We start from the raw sequence: 19,992 nt of genomic DNA on the forward strand, positions 1-19,992 counted from the left end.
CGAATCCGGTATACTATTGGCAGCCAGTGCAGTTCCCGCAGCCTTGGCTGTATGTGCTTCCGTATAGAGAGACCCAATAACAGCCTGGCCGCCACATTTGCAAGCAGAGAGAATTAATGGTTTCACACAATGGTTTCCATTCATTTGTTTGTCTCTGAGAGAAAGCCTAATTTAATCAATTAAAGCTTTGCAAATATATATATATATATATATATATATATATATATATATATATATATATATATATATATATATGGGGGGGCGGTTGTGCTACACACGTGGAAAATTTGGTGGGGAGGCCTGCTGTTTATGAATTGTAAGGTTATGTACTCTTCCCCCCCACCACCATTTTTGTTCGGTAATATCCTTTTCTAGTGATCAGAGGGGTACATTTTGACCATCTCTTGTTTTTCACCAGTTGTCATAATATCTGCCCAGATTGTCTGGTCAAGGTTATGTTTTTCTGGCTCTGAAGAGATGAGGAATATTTTAAACAAAATACAGTGGAAAGCTTAGCACAAAACAAAGCACTTTTTTAAAAAAAAAAAGAAAAAAGGAAATGTGAGATCGCCCATGCTTATTCATCCATTTCTGAGATAAAAGAATTTCATAGTTCCGATAAAGCAACAGCTGGTGCTGAATGCAAAGAACAAGAGAGCCGCACGTCTCTAGTATCAAGCATTTTCTTCAAATCCTCAGAAAGAGGGAGACTTCTTAGGACGTTCACTGTGGCAAGAGGCATCATGGTAGCAGTTCCCATTTTCCCTTGGAGCCGTGGGGGGAGAAATTGGGGTGGGGGGGAGTGAAACTGACAACATCGTGAAGTCATTTTTGAAGAAAATCTGAAAATGAGGTGGGATTGCTCTACAAATCCCCAGAAAGTCTATGGTAAAACAATAGAGTTTCCAGCAATTCCTAGTGCTACCACACATTACTTTTATCCCCCCCCCCCAGAAGTGACATCACAATATAGCCAATGTCACTCGCTCCTTGATTTTCCGGCCTCCCAACTCCCCTACCAGTTGCCAGGCTCAACCTGGTTCAGGGTTGCCAAGTCATCATGCAGGGCATGTTGTGCCAGGGACACTCTAGGATTTGTGGTAAAAACTCTGTGGTACTATAGAGCTTTACCATGAATCCTAGAGCACCCCTGGCATGACATACCTGGCATAATGACACCACTCTCAGGTGACGTCGTTGCACAGGGCATGTCATGTGACAACGGGGCTATTTGAAGGCAGGGGTCCCCCCGGCAACCTGCTACATTCTGATGGATTGGGGCCCCCCAAACCAGGGGATCCCCCAACCCTGGTGAGAGCTTGGTAGCCCTTATCTGGTCATTCTAAGGCTGCTATTATTCCTGGTTCAAAAGTGAAGAAAAAAAGGTCAGGGGGCAAGTTATACAGATTATTTGTGACTGGATCCTTTACAACACTAATACAGAGTACATTTTGGACTGGAGGAAGGGGAAATATTGGGATGTGAGAGGATTTCCAAATCCTTCCACTCTTCCTCAAATTCTAGCAGGCTCCCAGCTCCTCCAACTGCCAAGCATGGATCCCCTGCAGTTTAGCTTCCTGTTCTCTAGGAGGTGTGCATGTACTAACAGAGTAGAAGTAATGTCTGTCTGTTCTCTCTACCCATGCATCTAGTCTACTACTCAGGGCTCTTTTTTTGTAGCAGGAACTCCTTTGTATATTAGGCCACACATCCCTGATGTAGCCAGTCCTCCATGAACTTACAGGGCTCTTCGCACAGGACCTACTGTAAGCTCCAGGAGGATTGGTTACATCAGGGGTGTGTGGCCTAATATGCAAAGGAGTTCCTGCTACAAAAAAAAGTCCTGCTACTATCCATCATCCTGGCCTTCTCAACATGGAGGGAATTTCAGGATGCTTCTTGTTCACCTTGGTGTGCTCGGCTGCCGAATACACAAGTCTCAGCTTCATCTTCTAAGAGATTATCGTTACCATTACGAATAATTTTCACAGTATGTTTAATGTGCAGTGACCCTTACAGCTTGTATCTCATTCATCTTTATAACAATCCTGTCAGATCATGGTGGCTGAGGGCATGTCTACACAGCAACCCTCTGCTCGATCTCCGCTCGGTTCGTTAATGCAGGACCAGAGTGCAGGAAATGTTGAAAGAAGGGGCAGGGCAATGGTGGGTGGATTCACCCTTCCTGAACCAAAAGCATGAATCTTGCACCACAGACTCTACAGTGAAGACTTTAGCTTTATTCCCACATTTCCACCTTTCTGCATATTTGGAAGGCTACCTTGCAAAACCTGAGAAAATGAGTTTTTGCCAATCATTTAAGGGAGGGACGGTGGCTCAGTGGTGGAGCATCTGCTTGGGAAGCAGAAGGTCCCAGGTTCAATCCATAGCATCTCCAAAAAAGGGTCCAGGCAAATAGGTATGAAAAGCCTCAGCTTGAGACCCTGGAGAGTCGCTGCCAGTCTGAGAAGACAATACTGACTTTGATGGACCAAAGGTCTGATTCAGTATAAGGCAGCTTCATATGTTCATATCAATAGTCATTGCACATTTTGGTGTAGTGGTTAAGTGTGCAGACTCTTATCTGGGAGAACTGGGTTTGATTCCCCACTCCTCCACTTAACAGCTGCTGGAATGGTCTTAGGTTAGCCATAGCTGTCAATGCTGTTATCCTTGAAAGGGCAGCTGCTGTGAGAGCCCTCTCAGCCCCACTCACCTCACAGGGTGTCTGTTGTGGGGGGAGAAGATATAGGAGAGAGCTGCTCTGAGTCTCTGATTCAGAGAGAAGGGTGGGGTATAAATCTGCAGTCTTCTTCTTCATTCCAGGTATGTTATCATCAAGGGTAAATCAGATGCCCTTGATAGTAAATCAGATTCTATGTTCAAAAGGATAACTATATGCCATTCATGCCAGTCACACAAATGAGAGGTGATATGATCACCATATCTTACATGCATTCCTCGCCATTAAAATAGTGCGCCGAGCTGGAGGCAGAAGCAGCCCCAGCCCCCATGCTAGTTAAAGGGCCCACGAAACAACTTATCATTCGGCCCATTAACTAGCAGGAGGGAGGGGGGCTACTTCTGCCCCCATCGCTGGTTTCTCTTGGCTTCTTCCCCTCCCTCTCAGCCCCAATTGTGACTGCTTCTCCCCCCTCCTTCTCCTTCCTTCCAGCCCCCATTGCCGGCTTCTTTTGGCCTCTTCCCCTCCCTCCCACCCCAATTTCGGCCACTTCTCCTGACCTCTGCTGCCTGCCTCCCCCCTTCCCGCAAGTAGCCCTGTGCGTGCCACCTACTTGCGAGTAGCCCCACGCCTGCCGCCTACTCACGAATAGGCAGCAGGTGCAAAGCTGCTCGTGAGTAGGTGGCAGTTCTGGTGACTGGGGTGGAGAGGGAGAGCAACTAGAGGGGAGGTCCTGTGGGGTGCTGGGGGGGGGCTTTAATTTCCCCCCGAAAAAATGTAAATACCCCCCAACCTTCCGAATCCTGGCTACAGCCCTGGGTTGGCTCCACCCCTTGTGGCAACCATTTTGTGTCTTCCCACAATTCTCAAAGGTGCCTATAAACCCAAAAGGTTGGGAACGCCTGCACCAGGGCAGTAGTTCGGATGTTCAGTCGATGTTAAGCCGCCCTGAGCCACTAAGCCGCCCTGAGCCACTCCTGGGAAGGGCGGGATATAAATCCCGAATAAATAAATATATGCCTAAATCACTGTTTCATCTGGGGCTTTCGTTGTAGCAAGAACTTATTTGCATATTGGGCCACACACCCCTGATGTAGCCAATCCTCCAAGCTCTTGGAGGATTGGCTACATCAGGGAGGTGTGGCCTAATATGCAAAGGAGTTTCTGCTACAAAAAAAACCCTGGTTTTTTGGGCCACTGGGCTTTTTGGCCACCGTACGACACAGTGTTGGACGGGATGGCCTGACCCAACATGGCCTCTCTTATGTTTTTATGCTACAAAAAAAGCCCTGGTTTCACCCATTGCATATGCACTAGATGGAGCATCAAATAGTTTTCAGAATTGCTGCCAGTTTGAGACAGTGAAAAATACAAGAAAAATGCAATTCTCTTATCAAGAGAGTAGCATTGCAGAAACTGAAACCACCCCCAGCTTGTCAAATAACCAGTTGCGTCTGCAGTGTGGATGCTTATAGGCAGGCAATGAACCAGCGCAAGCACAGATGGTGCATGAAACAAGGTACTTTGAGCAGCAGCAGCCTGCTTCCGCCCCACCCCCACCCCCCTTCAGATTAACAGTTTATTTTTCCACATTATTTTTGCATTGGTTGCATATGCGTGAGTAAAAATAGCACAAAATACCAAAGAAACGAATGTGCTGGGAATGCCAGCAAGAGAAACTGGCGGAACAAAAGCATAGCAGCAGCATGCAGAAATAAAACAACAGCTCAAAGGGATGCACTTGTGTATCCCAGTCTACAGGGCATACTTATTATTTGTTAGTTTAAAACAGGGGTCCCTAACATGGTGCCCACTGACACCTTTTCTAGTGTTCATAGGATTGACAGCCCCCAAGTCCCAGTGGGAGATAGCCCAGTTTTGCAGGCTCCTCCCTGCCTCCAGCCAGCTTGCCAGTGGAGGAAGCCCCACCCCAACAGCCATGATGTGCCTTTTGGTGAAGTGGTTAAGTGCACGGACTCTTATCTGGGAGAACCGGGTTTGATTCCCCGTTCCTCCACTTGCAGCTGCTGGAATGGCCTTGGGTCAGCCATAGCTCTCGCAGGAGTTCTCCTTGAAAGGGCAGCCGCTGTGAGAGCCCTCTCCAGCCCCACCCACCTCACAGGGTGTCTGTTGTGGGGGAGGAAGGTAAAGGAGATTGTGAGCCGCTCTGAGATTCTTTGGAGTGGAGGGCGGGATATAAATCCAATATATTCTTCTTCTTCTTCTTTCCAACATTAAAGGTCTGCAAACTGCTTGTATTTTGGAACCATAGAGTTGGAAGGGACCTCCAGGGTCATCTAGTCCAACCCCCTGCACAATGCAGGAAACTCACAAATACCTCGCCTTATATTCACAGGATCCTCATTGCTGTCAGATCGCCGTCTAGCCTCTGTTTAAAAACCTCCAAGGAAGGAGAGCCCACCACCTCCTGAGGAAGCCTGGTCCACTGAGCAGCTGCTCTGTCAGGAAGTTCTTCCTAGTGTTGAGCCGGAAACTCTTTTGATTTAATTTCAACCCATTGGTTCTGGTTCTACCTTCTGGGGCCACAGAAAACAATTCCATCCCATCCTCTATATGACAACCCTTCAAATGCTTGAAGATGGTGATCATATCACCTTTCAGCTGCCTCTTCTCCAGGCTAAACATGCCAGCTCCTTCTGCCTTTCTTCATTGGTCTCCAGACCCCTCACTATCTTCATCGCTCTCCTCTGGACCCATTCCAGCTTGTCTACATCCTTCTTAAAATGGGGTGCCCAAAACTGAACGCAATACTCCAAGTGAGGTCTCATCAGAGTAGAGTGAAGCAAAGCGATACCATCACTTCACATGATCTGGACACTATACTTCTGTTGCATTTGCCTTTTTAGCAACCACATCACACTGTTGACTCATCTTCAGTGTATGATCCACTAAGACCCCTAGATCCTTTTTGCACATACTACAGCTAAGACAGTACTGCTAAGGTATATGCATGCCTTTAAATCTCAGTGAGACTTATGCTGCCGAGGGAGGGGGGGAAGGGAGAAGCAGGCAGAGCCACATGGCTTTTCTCAGTGAGTGTGTGAAGCATGTGGGAAAGGAACAGAAGTGAGTACTGTCGCTTGGTTTGTTTAGCATTCAATTCAGAAGCTGCTTGCACAGTAAAAGGAATAGTAAAGACTTAGCTAGAACCTGATTATGGGATGGAGGAAAACTCCACCCCCTTGCTGCTCTTCTTTAGTTTCCCTGTTAGTTTGAAGAAGTTGGCTGAAATACAGCAGATGGTAAAGTTCAGCAACTCCTGTAAGTTAATTGCCGCAGTGGCATCACAAAAGTGTGTGCTTGCAAACTGTGTTTATTTTGGCTCCTTTGTGAGTGAGTGTGTTCACTTTCCTTCCTCTGCTGGTTCCATTAACTGTATGCAAAGCATGCTGGAGCAGACAGAGAATCAGTGCAACAATAGGACTGCTGAAGTAACAGAGGCCTTATTATTGCTAAATCTAGAAATGTAAAAACATAGGAGAATCTGACAGTCTTACCTTGGACTCTTTGTAGGACAGGGTTGTGATTTTTTTTCTTAGTCAGCTTTGTATTTCAGATATAGAACTTTATGAGCAAATGGATGGATAAGGACAAAGTCAATATGTGGCAGTCCAATATATAATTCTGTATAGCATTAAGTGTCTTACCTGCCAAAACTCTGACTTCTGCTTCATTCCCAGTTCTGAAGCTGGCTGGATTCTTTGCAAGGCATCTATAGATCCCACTGTCCCCAGCTTGAATTCTGCTAATTTGTAAAGATCCAGAAGGAAGGATTGCCACCCGGGTGTCAGTGGGCATCAAGATCAGGTCCTCTTGATTCCTCTGCCAGTGGATCGTGGGCATAGGTTCTCCGACAACTTCACACTTTAACAAAACGGTATCTCCCGCGAAAGCTGTGACAGAATCCGTCTGGGATAGAAACCTCAAAGGGCCTGGAGGAAGAATGACAAGACAACCATTAGGGCAGCAAGTCTAATTATGGGATTTATTTGCAACTTGTCTTTCTCCCTGCAACTCAAGGGTGGCTAACAGAACTTAAAAAAAAAAACAATGCAGTTTTACAGTATAAAACATCCAGTGAACAATTAATGGGATTGGGATTACATCAGGTCCCTCCTGGCAACAGACAGGCAATGTGGGGAGAACTTACTAGGAGAGAGAGAGTGGCCAAGGCCACCTTGTTGGCATCGCCCAGGAAATTACATCATCGTGCCAGCAACTTTCGGGCATCACTCTGGCATTTGGGCAAAAACCTCTATGTTAAAAGAGGCTTCTACCATAGAATTCTTGCCCAAATACCAAAGCGTCACCTGAAAGTTGGCATGATGACATCACTTCCTGCATGATACCAGCAACCTAGTCTGGTTTTGGACAAAAACTATATGGTAAAACTGGCTTCTACCATAGAATTCTTGCCCGAATACCAGAGTGTCACGTGGAAGTCACTGGCATGATGACATCACTTCCTATGTGACATCAGCAACCTAGCCTGAGTTTTCCTCTTTCTAGCCATCTTGGTTAGTGGCTAAGAGTGATGGACTCTAATCTGGAGAACTGGGTTGGATTTCCCCACTCTTCCACATGAAGCCAACTGGGTGACCTTGGGTCAGTCACAGTTCACTCAGAGTCCTCTCGGCTGCAGCTATCACACAGGGTGTCCTGTTGAGGTTGCTCCCCTCCCAAAACCCCTCCCTCTCATGGACAAATCTGCAAATCTCCAGGAATTTGCCAGCCTGCAGTTGGCAACCCTATCTATACCACACCTAAAAGAATCATTCAAGAAAGATCCTGAGGATAGCGGATGGAAGTTGTAGTAACTTTTCTTTTCAGAAGTAAGATGGTTTATGATGCTTTAATTGGTTTCCAGCTTTGCTTTGGACATAACTTTGAGAGCTCTTGCTGTCGCTGTTGTTGAAAGGCTGTATACCAGGGGTGTCAAACATGCAGCCTGAGGGGCAAATCAGGCCCCAAGAGGGCTCCTATCAGGCCCCCAAGCAACTGGCTGTCATCTGCTTCCTTTTCCCTCTCTCTTGTTTCCTTCTGCATCACAATTTGCTTTCCCTGGCTCACTCAATCATACAGGAACTACAGAACAAAGTCTCTATTTTCTCCATTGGCTGAGGCTCCTCCTTTGGGGAGCAATGGGGGGGAGGGAAAGCTCTCTCAATCACACAGCAGAACTACTGACACAAGCCTCTCTTTCTTCTATTTATCCCGTCCTCCAGTTCACTCTGAATCTCTGATCGGCTCACAATCTCCTATATCTTCTCCCTCCACAACAGACACCCTGTGAAGTGGGTGGGGCTGAGAGCTCTCACAGAAGCTACTTTTTTCAAGGACAACTCTGTGAGAGCTATGGCTGACCCAAGGCCATTCCAGTGGCTGCAAGGGGAGGAGTGAGGAATCAAACCTGGTTCTCCCAGATAAGAGTCTGCACACTTGACCACTACACCAAACTGGTTAGAGCTTCCTTTCCCCAGTTCCCTGGATCCCATGGAGGAGATACAAAGAAAGCACCTTTAAGACCAACAAGTGCTAATGTTTTAAGCATGTTTCATTTTAAGTTTATTTTTTCAAAAGAAAAAAAAATCTTTAATTGTGTTTGTCTGTGTCCTTTAGAAAGTTTATATCTCTGCTACCCAGGGGTAGAATTCCAGCAGGAGCTCCTTTGCATATTAAGCCACACACCCCAGATGTAGCCAATCCTCCAAGAGCTTACAAAAAAGAGTCTTGTAAGCTCTTGGAGGATTGGCTGCATCAGGGGGTGTGGCCTAATATGCAAAGGAGCTCTTGCTAGAATTCCACCCCTGCTGCTACCTAATCTTAAATAGGAATACACGTGGCCCAGCCTGGCCCGCCCCCACAAGGTCTCATTTATGTCAGAGCCATCACTCATGAAAAAATGACTTGGACACCCCTGTATACCAGTTTGCAGACCCTGCTGAGAATCATGCCCCCACAACTGACTACTCTCTTTTTTTTTTCTCTTCCCCAACTGGAAATAATTTTTATGGAGATATACAGCGAGAATCCAGCTACCTCTCTGCATGCATGTTTAAAATTCCCCAGAATGGCAGCTCTACTTCTAAATTCCATACAGCAAGGACCCATTAGCTGCCGGCATTCTCATTCCACCGCCAGAACAGAAACCCACTAGTTTTCACATTAAGTGATTGGCACCAGTTCAGGATTTTAACAGCTCTCCACCCACAGCAATCCCAATGCGGACCTGAAAAGCCAAACCATTAAACATTTCCCCTCTTAGCTTGTTTAAATACAAAAAAGTAAAGAGGAACACTACATGAATGACCGTAGAAGACTGTTAAAATGTCACCTCCTGATCAATAACTACAACAGGGTGTCCCATAATACAGCAGTGAAGGTGAGTCAGGCAAACAGAGAGGGGAAATGTTATTTTTCTTTTCTTGGGTGAAAACATGATGGCAAATATACCTGAGGCGAAGAAGAAGAAGAAGAAGAAGAAGAAGAAGAAGAAGAAGAAGAAGAAGAAGAAGAAGAAGAAGAAGAAGAAGAAGAAGAAGAAGAAGAAGAAGAAGAAGAAGAAGAAGAAAATTATGATTATGACTATATTGGATTTATATCCCACCCTATACTCTGAATCTCAGTCTCAGAGCGGTCACAATTTTCTTTACCTTCCCCCTCCACCACAACAGACGCCCTGTGAGGTAGGTGGGACTGAGAGAGCTCTCCCAGAAGCTGCCCTTTGAAGGACAACCTCTGCCAGAGCTATGGCTGACCCAAGGCCATTCCAGCACGTGCAAGTGGAGGAGTGGGAATCAAACCTGGTTCTCCCAGATAAGACTCCGTGCATTTAACCACTATACCAAACTGGCTCTCAAACCGTTGGCAGTCCTCAATATTCCCCCAGTCATTCCCCAAGACTCAGCCTAGGGTTGCCATCTCTGGGTTGGGAAATAGCTGGAGATTTGGTGGTAGAGCCTGGAGAGGACAAGGGATGGAAGGGGAGGGACCCCGGTGGAGTGCAATGCCATAGAGTTTGCCCTGCTTTAGGGGCCCATGGTAGTGGGGGACACTTAGGATTGCCAATCCCCAGGTGGAAGCAGGGGTTCCCCTGGTTTGGAGACCACTTCCCCTGGAGAAAGGGACTACTTAGGAAGGTGGCTTCTATAACCTACTGAGGCCCAGAGGTGGAATTCTAGCAGGAGCTCCTTTGCATATTAGGCCACACACCCCTGATGTATCCAATCCTCCAAGAACTTACAAAAAAGAGCTCTGTACGCTCTTGGAGGACTGGCTACATCAGGCGGGTGTGGCCTAATATGCAAAGGAGCTCCTGTTAGAATTCCACCCCCGCTGGGGCCCCACTCCTCCCAAAACTCTGCTCTCCCCAGACCCCACCCCCAGAGCGCCAGGACTTTTCCAACCCAGAAAGATGGGTTGCATAGAGCAATATTTGTCAAGATTTGTTGTTGTATTCACTCATGTGTACATGCCACAGTCAATGTTCCCTCTAAGCTGCAGTGTCTTGTGTGCAAAAATTCTACTTTGTGAGCTACTGACATCAACATTGTGAGCTACTGCATAAATTATTGTGCTCTGGGGCCATTTTTCCTGAGCTAAGACAAAAATGTGTGAGTTGGAGGCTAAAGATCTGTGAGCTAGGTCACACTAACTCAGCTTAGAGGGAACACTGGCCACACTGTATTTATTTAACTTTATTTGGTATACCTGGGGGGTGGGTTGAAGTAACAGATACTCACAGGTGATTGGCCATTGCCTGTCTCTGCCTCATGCCCCTGGCATTTCCTTGGTGGTTTCCCACAGTAGAGAGCCCCGTGGCGCAGAGTGGTAAAGCTGCAGTACTGCAGTTGGAGCCCTCTGCTCACGACCTGAGTTTGATTTCAGTGGAAGCTGGTTCAGGTAGCCGACTCCAGGTTGACTCAGCCTTCCATCCTTCCAAGGTTGGTAAAATGAGTCCCCAGCTTGCTGGGGGGGAAGTGTAATGACCGGGGAAGGCAATGGCAAACCACCTCGTAAAAAGGTCTGTTGTGAAAACGTTGTGAAAGCAGCGTCACCCCAGAGTTGGAAACAACTGGTGCTTGCACAGGGGGCCTTCTCTTCCCTTCCTTCCCATCTAAATATTGACCAAGGCCAACTCTACTAAGCCTCAGAGATCTCATGACATTGGGCTTGCCTGGGTATCCAGGTGAGGGCATACACCAGGCCTCATTTTGGGCAGGAGCTCACAGGAGCGGAGCTCAGGAACCTTTACATTTTACTGTGCCCTTTCTTTCTTAGCCCCACCCCTGTGAAATACTTGCTTCTGGACTTCATTGTTCAACCCCCCCACCCCGTGAGAATTTTGCTGAACTCAAAGTTTTGACAAACTTTCTAATATTTCCCCACCACCACCGCCACACAAAAAATGGGGAAACAACCAAAACATACGAAGCAGACAAATGGAAATCTTCCATCATGCCACTGTGGCCACATAGGAGAAAGTGATTTAAAAACTATGATGGGAATAAGGTTTTATTGTGACAATTGTAACTCAAGTAGCATTTTAAGGTAGATGCTGAGCTGATATAACTTAGTCCACCTTCCAGTCATGCCAGGAGTGTAAGAACATAAGAGAAGCCATGTTAGATCAGTCCAACACTGTGTCACACAGTGGCCAAAAATTTATATATATATATACACACACACATATACACACTGTGGCTAATAGCCACTGATGGACCTCTGCTCCATATTTTTATCTAAACCCCTCTTGAAGGTGGCTATGCTTGTGGCCGCTACCACCTCCTGTGGCAGTGAATTCCACATGTTAATCACCCTTTGGGTGTGTGGCATGTGCAAATGAGTTATGCAAATGAGTTGTGCTAATGAACACCGGCACCTCTTTTCCTATGAAATGACCCCTGGCATGCGCAATGATAAATATTTATAAATAGATTGTATTGTATAACACTGATTTGACAAGACACTCTTTTTTTTGGAAGGAAATGCACATTGTAAGAGGGAAATTTGGTGAAAGGGAATCATGACGGCATGAAAAGGAAATTGCACTGAGTCAATTAGCACATAATCAGTGTGGGAATTCTCTGACTGAAAGAGCAGGGATAAGAAATACGAAATCGTCCCCAAGCTTAACTGCTTTGCGCTTCCTCATTCTCCTTATTCCCTTAGCTCTGATCGAAGCTTCGTTTGCTGCCTCCTTTCCATTAAGACAGCAAGAAAGAAGGTTCCCCCACCCCTCCCCGCTGCCATTTAACTTCAGGTTTCTGTCCTCACAGGGATGACTGCCTTCTATCTAGGGCCTCGGAGAATCCTCTTGCGACACACCTTCTTTGACATTCTAATCGGTAAAAGGCACGCAAGCCTGCTTTGCCCTACGGCTTGGTTGGCAGCCTATCAAGATCCCCATCTTTCCCCTACAGAAGGCCTAATTATTAAGTAATTAAAGTTCATTTAATAAAAAAGGGCTTATCATTTGGGGGACAGACCTTGGGGTCTGCGGCACACGTGCCTGATGATTAAATATTCAGCAATTTAGTAACACTCAGTACAATCCCCTGAGGAGAAACCGCTTTAAAATGCTTTGTTTGTTTCAAATTAAAGTCTGCAAGGTTATTTAACAGGAAGGAAAGGCCCCTTCCCCCCCCCCAACTCCCTCCCCTCTTTCGTTCACACAACAGCTGAAGGGCAGAGAACCGAAGTAATGGAAAAGAGCTATTTTGCTTTCCGTTTGGCTCGGATAGGACCAAAGGGAATGAGCGCTAGCAAATCTACCAAGTCAAATGACTCTACAAATCTTTTTTTCCAACCTTTTTATTCTTCTTTTCTTCCTGTAATGTTCAATTTCTTCATTCTGATGAGATATTGTGGTCCGAGGACTACTGGCAAAAACAGTATACCCAAGTTGACTTGGTATGTACAAATATGTGTTTTGTCCTTTTTCTTAACACTTCCATATATAATCAAGAAGTCGATTTGCATCCTACATATTTTATTTGGCATTTTTCTCCCATTTTCTTGCTTTTGCAAAATTATATTCCCTTCTATTTCAGCTTCCCTTTCCCTGAAAGGACCACAGACTTTCCACTGTTCCTGCTTCCTCCTCTCCCAACCTACCTTTATCTGACTCCCTGACTTTCTCTCCTTCCTTCCCCCTGGCAGCATTTCTCCAGGAAAAGTCTGGCCAGGCTGGGTGGTGCCAGGTGCTGAGCAAGGCCCAATTGCACATTTGGAAACCAGCAAAAGGAGTTCACTTTCCTGTCTTAAGTCAGTCTGTACTCAATGATAACATGGATCTATCCAGCGGTCATTTTGTAGGAAAATAGGTGGTGAAGCTCATCCAGGGATTGCTATGCAGCTGCACATGGTATTCAATGGATAAGGAGGTGGAACTCTCAGAAGGAGGAGGTAGAACTCTCAGGAAGGTTCAGGAGCTGTGCTCCTTTGAGCTCCCACTGAATCGGAGGCCTGGATCTATCAGAGGAACAGCTGCTTGCAGCCAGCTCTCAGCCATTAATTGGACATCCAGCTGCAGCTGACTGAGCCAGAAGGAGAACAAGAGATCCAGTTACCAGCTGATCAGGAGGCACAGCCTGCAGCTGAAACTAAGCCATCACCTTGTAGCTCTGAAGGAGGAAACGAGCTTTTAGAAGCCACTCCCAGCCCCAGCCCACCTAGATCACCAACACCCTTTGCAGTGGTGACACTGTCAGAGATGCTTAGAGTTGCAAGAGGGGAAGAGAAGTGCCTAACCCCACTTCAAAGGCAAAAACAGCCCTGCCCCTCTGCTTTTTACTAAAAGGAACCTGAAGGCCAGAAATATTATTGTGACTTTCTACCAGCCTCTATTCCAGCAGCACCTCCACTTGCAGCTGCTGGAATGGCCTTCGGTCAGCCATAGCTCTTGAAGGAGTTGTCCTTGAAAGGGCAGTTTCTGGGAGAGCTCTCTCAGCTCCACCCACCTCACAGGGTGTTTGCTGTGGGGGAGGAAGGTAGAAGGAGATTGTGACCGCTCTGTGAGATTCATAGGGCGGGATATAAATCCAATACAATGGCCACAAATATCTCTTTTTTAGGCTTGCCTGGTTTTGCAGGCTCTTCCCTACTGCCAGTCAGCTGACCAGTGCGGGGGGAATCCCCCCCAACAGCCTCCATGTGCCTTTAAAACTGGGCAGAGTTAGAAGATGCTTGCAATTTTGTGGTTAAAAATGTGTATGTGCCTTTAAATCTCAACCAAGAAGAGTTGCGGGGGGGCCGGGTGAGCAGGCATAGTCATGTGGCTGTGAATCAGCCTGTGAGGAAGGCAGAGGAACCAGCACAATCCCTCTGTTTGTTTTGGATTTGCTTCAGAAGTGGTTTATATATCAAAATGGATAGTAAAGAGTTAGCTAGAAGCTGATTATGGGAGGGAGGAAAACTCCATCCCCTAGGCTGTTCTCCATTTGTGTCCCTGTGTTTGGAGAAGCTGGTTGAAATATAGTAGATTGCTACATTCAGCAGCTCCAATAGTGAGTAAATTCCCCAGTGAGGTCACACAAAAGTGTGAGCTTGCAAACTGTTTGTTTTGGCTATTTTGCAAGTGTGTATGTGTGTGATTCCCTTTAAAAAGCCATGCTTGGAAATGCTTCCACAGCCTGACAAGGGGACTTGGGCGGGGGTATAACAAATTTCACTTTCATTTAGTGGAAGTGCAGCTGCCAGGGTAGACAAACAAAGAGGATGAGAAATTGAAGACTATATTCAGGGGAACTGCACTGCAGCATATTTGTTTATTAGGGAATGGGAAAGTCTCCTGGCTCCACTCCCAAAGTCCCCAAATAGTTCCTGAGTCAGACCTGGTAAACCTACCTTTTTAGGGCTGCTTCTATGATTTGGGTTTCAAAAAGCATGCTTTTCCTCAAAAATTATATTTTCCTGCAAATCTGTTTTTTTTCCCTCTAGTTGATAGAAAGAGTTGCCTTGCCTATTCATGGTTCCAATCACCAGTATCCAGAGATTTGGCCACACTGAAAATAAGATAAACTGATGTGCCATTTTAATATCATCATTATATATTGATGCAAAACAGGGTTGCCAAGTCCCCTGCGGGCTCCCGAATGGGATTTGCTTCACCCAGATATGACATTATCATGCTGACGACATCATGTGCTGGCCGTTCTAGGCATTCTGGGAAAATTCTATGGTTTTCCCGGATGCTCTCACAATTTGGGAGGGGGAAACTCTATGGTACCTATTGTACCATAGAGTTTTTTTTCTCCCAAACAGCTTACTTTCTGCCTGCCTGAACTCTGGGCTTTTTGCAATTTCAAGGTACTATTTCTCATCGCATCTTGCCCTAAATATATTCTGGCTGTGCTCCAATTGACGCATCCCATTGATAGTTCTGGGGAAAATCAGCTGTTTGCTGGATGTGTGTATGTGTATGTGTGTGTGCTTAAGGCCTGATCTGGTTGCAGAGGGAAGAAAAGCAAACGCAAAGAGCATGGGCAACTTGGACTGCTGGAGGGCCACAGCGCAAAAGCACCAGAAACAAAGCTGGACTTTTAGAGAATGGTAAAATAGATATAATTTGCAGCCGGTGCTAATTTAAAGCAGTCATTGTCTATATGGCTCTCCCCCAGCCCTGTTGTTGTAAACGCCAACTTTTGAAAAAGCCATGAGCACAAAATCTCAGTGGAAATAATAATGTTGATGGAAAGTTTCCAGGAAATCTGTGTAATTCAGATTTCTGATTTAAAAGAACCTACTGGGAGAAAACTGGTGTTAATTATATACATTAAAAAGGCATTTATAATGGAAAGCCAGATAAGTTAGCTTCTACCTCAAGGAGGAGAAGAAGAGTTTATTTTTATCCAGTTTGTTAGCACAATACACAAGTTCCTCAGATTGCAACAGAATATATATTTAGGCATCAGCAATTTACCCCTTTGAAAACTTATCTGTCATTCAATGATTTAAAAAAAAAAGACTACAAGACAGAAGTTCCAAGCATGTATTTATGCTTCCTTGTAGAGAGAGTATTGGATTTTGATGGTGTTTTATTGGGGAGAAGGATTAATGGGTTTTATTGCACCCGTGAAAACATTGTGAAAGCAACGTCACCCCAGAGTTGAAAACAACTGGTGCTTGCACAGGGGACCACCTTTACCTTTTTATTGCATTGTAGCCCTGATTTGGATAACCCAGGCTACTGTGATCTCATAATATCTCATACTATCTCAGAAGCTGCTACCATTCCGGAGGGCCTGTAAGGCGGAGCTGTTCCACCAGGCCTATAGCTGAGGCAGACGGGCGTCCAATCATTTAAATGGACCCCCTGCACGGATTGCGCTGTACTGATTCACTGTACTGATTCTCTGAGACCAATATAGCTGGGATGGAACATCTAGGTTGGGACAAGGATGCCTAATCGATCTGCTTAGGCCGCCTCGCCTAATGTGAGTCATGGCTAAATTGTTTAATTTAATTTAGAGAGCCAGTTTGGTGTAGTGGTTAAGTGTGCGGACTCTTATCTGTGAGAACCGGGCTTGATTCCCCACTCCTCCACTTGCACCTGCTAGCATGGCCTTGGGTCAGCCATAGCTCTGGCAGAGGTTGTCCTTGAAAGGGCAGCTGCTGTGAGAGCCCTTTCCAGCCCCACCTACCTCACAGGGTGTCTGTTGTGGGGGAGGAAGGTAAAGGAGATTGTGAGCCGCTCTGAGACTCTTCGGAATGGAGGGCGGGATATAAATCCAATATAATCTTCTTAAAATCGTTTTAGACAGACAGACAGACAGACAGACAGACAAGCTAAACTGGATCTAATAAGGTCCATTGCCTGGTGGGGCATGGAGATTTTCCACTATTGCGTCTGATCTCCAGACCACAGAGATCAGTTCCCCTGGGAAAAAATGGCTGCTTTGGAGAGTGGTCTCTATAGTGTTTTACCCCACTGATGTCCCTCCCCTCCTCTCTCCGGGCTCCACCCCCCAAATATCCAGGTATTTTCCCAATCCAGTGTTGGCAACCCTACCTGGTTAGTAGTTAACAGAGGCAGGCAGTGACAAACCACCTCTGAACATCTCTTGCCTTGATAACCCCCAAACGATTGCCACAAGTCCACGGAAACTTGATGGACCTTTCCCACTCATTCCCAATGTACTGTGGTGGGCAGGGGTGGGATTCTAGCAGGAGCTCCTTTGCATTTTAGGCCACACACCCCTGATGTAGCCATTCCTCCAAGAGCTTACAGAAAAAGAGCCTTGTAAGCTCTTGGCGGATTGGCTACTTCAGGGGTGTGTGGCCTAATATGCAAAGGAGCTCCTGCTAGAATTCTACCCCTGGTGGTGGGTCTGTATTGCTTTTCTAAATGTATTTCATTCATATCCTGCCTTTCTCTCCCAAAGCCATTTCTATCGTTCTTCTCACCTCTGTTTTATCCTCACAACAACCCTGTGAGATAAGTTGGGTCGAAAGTGTGTAACTGCCCCAAAGTCGCCTAGCAAGCATCCATAGCAGAGTGGAAATTTGAAACTGGAGCTCCCAGATGTGACTCCAACACCCTAACCACTACCCCTTCCTAGCAAACTCCATTTGTGCCACCCCACAAATGGGCAAGATCCAAACTGCCTGTACACATGCATTCTTCCTTGTACCCCACACCTTAAGAATGCCAGCCTCTGGGTGGGACCTGGCAATCTCCTGGAATGACAGCTCATCTCCAGACCAGTGTTCCCTCTAAGCTGAGTTGGCGTGAGCTAGCTCACAGAAGTTTAGCCTCCAGCTCACACATCTTTGTCTTAGCTCAGGAAGGATGACCCCAGAGCACACTAATTTATGCAGTAGCTCACAACTTTAATTTCAGTAGCTCACAAAGTAGAATTTTTGCTCGCAAGACTCTGCAGCTTAGAGGGAACATTGCTCCAGCCTACAGAAAACAGCTCCCCTGAAGAAAATGGATGCTTTGGAGAGTGAACTCCAAGGCATTGTGCCCCACTGATGTCTCTGCCCTCTCCAGGCTCCATCTCCAAACCTCCAGGAGTTTTCCTACCTGAATCTGGCAACCCTACCCCCCATCCCTTGCTGGGGGGTGGGGGGGTGGGGGGGGCTGACAACCCAAGGGAGGGTTTGCCTGATGAGATCTGGAAGGCTGCCACTCTCCTGGTGTTCCGCAAACTATGCAAAACTAAATGATCCAGGAGGGCATTTTTACCAAGGAATGGTTCCGTAAGATGGTTAAAGGGAAAAGAACGGTGACCTCCAGTATAGTACAGGGGTGGCCAGACTGTGACTCAGGAGCCAGCTGTGGCTATTTCACACATATTGTGTGGCTCTTGAAGCCCCCACCCAGGGCCAGCGCATGGGAGTAGGTCAAGTGGGCAGCTGTCTCGGGCACCACTTGGCCTAGGGGTGCCGTGAGGCGCCCCCTCTCCCCACAGTCCGCTGCCATTCTGACTTTGCGGAGGCTTCCTGAGCCTCGGGCGGCCTCCGCAAAGTCAGGGAGGGCAGCGAGCGTGCTCTGGGCATGCCCACTGTCTTTAGGACTTTATGGAGGCCGCCCGAGCCTCGGGTGACCTCTGCGAAGTTGGGAAGGGCAACGAGCATGCTTTGGGCACACCCGCTGCCTCCACAAAGTCCGGAGGGGAGGCGTGACAGTGACATCATTGTGATCTCATCAGCACACACGCTTCACACATGCGAAATAAATCAATTGCCGGGGGGGGGGGGCGGAGGAGCAGCAACTGGGTGCTGGAAACTATAGTGCCCCCACCACCCAACTGCCCAGCTTGGAAAAGGCATTTCTCCCTTTAAATCACTTTTGCAAAGCCAAGCCAGCCAGGGGCTTGGAGAATGCATTTAAAGTTGAAGTAGATTTCTTTCTTTCTTTCTTTCTTTCTTTCTTTCTTTCTTTCTTTCTTTCTTTCTTTCTTTCTTTCTTTCTTTCTTTTCTTCTTTCTTTCTTTCCTTCCTTCCTTCCCTCCCTCCTTCCCTCCTTCCTTCCCTCCTTCCTTCCTTCCTTCCTTCCTTCCTTCCTTCCTTCCTTCCTTCCTTCCTTCCTTCCTTCCTTCCTTCCTTCCTTCTTCCTTCCTTCCTTCCTTATCTGATGTTCACATCTTGCAGTTTGGTGTAGTGGTTAAGTGTGTGGACTCTTATCTGGGAGAACCGGGTTTGATTCCCCACTCCTCCACTTGCACCTGCTGGAATGGCCTTGGGTTAGCCATAGCCCTGGCAGAGGTTGTCCTTGAAAGGGCAGCTGCTGTAAGAGCTCTCTTAGCCCCACCCACCTCACAGGGTGTCTGTTGTGGGGGGAAGGTAAAGGAGATTGTGAGCCGCTCTGAGACTCTTCGGAGCGGAGGGCGGGATATAAATCCAATATCTTCTTCTTCTTCTTCTGCAGCTCTCAAGCATCTGACTTTTATTCTATGCAGCTCTTACAATGAGCAAGTTTGGCCACCCTGGGTATAGTCAGGCCTCATTTTGGCAGGAGCTCACAGGAGCAGAGCTACAGAACCACTAAACGTTATTGCACTTTTTCTTTCTTACCCTCCCCTTGCCCCCTCCCCCAAAAAATACTTCTGGGCTCCATTATTCAAACCTCTGTGAGAATTTTGTTGAACTCTAAGATTTGACAAACTTTCTAATATTTTTCCCCACAAAAAAAAGGGGAAAATAATCAAAACGTATAAAGCAGACCGACGAAATCTTCATCATGCCACTGTGGCCACATAGCAGAAAGTAATTTTAAAAGTATGATTTATTATGACAATTGTAATTCAAGAAGCATTTTAAGGTCTATGCTGAGCTGATATAATTTAGTACCCTTTCCGGTGATATCAGGGGTGTGTGGCATATGCAAATCAGCTATGCAAATGAGTTGTAATGAGCTCTGGCACGTCATTTTTCTACAAAATGACCCCTGGGTATAGTACATGCTGTCAGTTGTACATGTATTATCCTATTATGTGATTTCATTGTTTAATAAATCATGTTAACACTCATGCTTTCTTCCAGCTTTGTTCCAGATTTTCACTCGGACCAATTCCTCACAACCCTTCGTCCCGGACTCATGCTCCTTTCCCAGTTTGGTGGGAGTGGTTAAATGGGAGAGCCAGTTTGGTGTAGTGGTTAAGTGTGCGGAGTCTTATCTGGGAGAACCGGGTTTGAGTCCCCACTCCTCCACTTGCACCTGCTGGAATGGCCTTAGGTTAGCCATAGCTCTGTCAGTTGTCCTTAAAAGAGCAGCTGCTGGGAGAGCCCTCTCAGCCCCACCCACCTCACAGGACATCTGTTGTGGGGAGAGAAGATACAGG

The 19,992-nt window shown here is 46.6% G+C and overlaps 1 protein-coding gene across 1 annotated transcript in view; it reads right to left on the minus strand.

Annotated features, from left to right (window-relative positions):
• DCC (DCC netrin 1 receptor) overlaps positions 1-19,992 on the minus strand; it is a gene marked incomplete at its 5' end in the record, with an annotated part of 1,016,990 nt that overhangs the window by 845,950 nt on the left and 151,048 nt on the right. Inside the window, one exon of the mRNA XM_060236603.1 lies at positions 6,352-6,636. Coding sequence (XP_060092586.1) covers positions 6,352-6,636 — 285 coding nt within the window. The remainder of the gene's footprint in view (positions 1-6,351; positions 6,637-19,992) is intronic.

The sequence above is a fragment of the Heteronotia binoei genome, chromosome 4 (assembly GCF_032191835.1).
Source record: "Heteronotia binoei isolate CCM8104 ecotype False Entrance Well chromosome 4, APGP_CSIRO_Hbin_v1, whole genome shotgun sequence".
Lineage (NCBI taxonomy): Eukaryota > Metazoa > Chordata > Lepidosauria > Squamata > Gekkonidae > Heteronotia > Heteronotia binoei.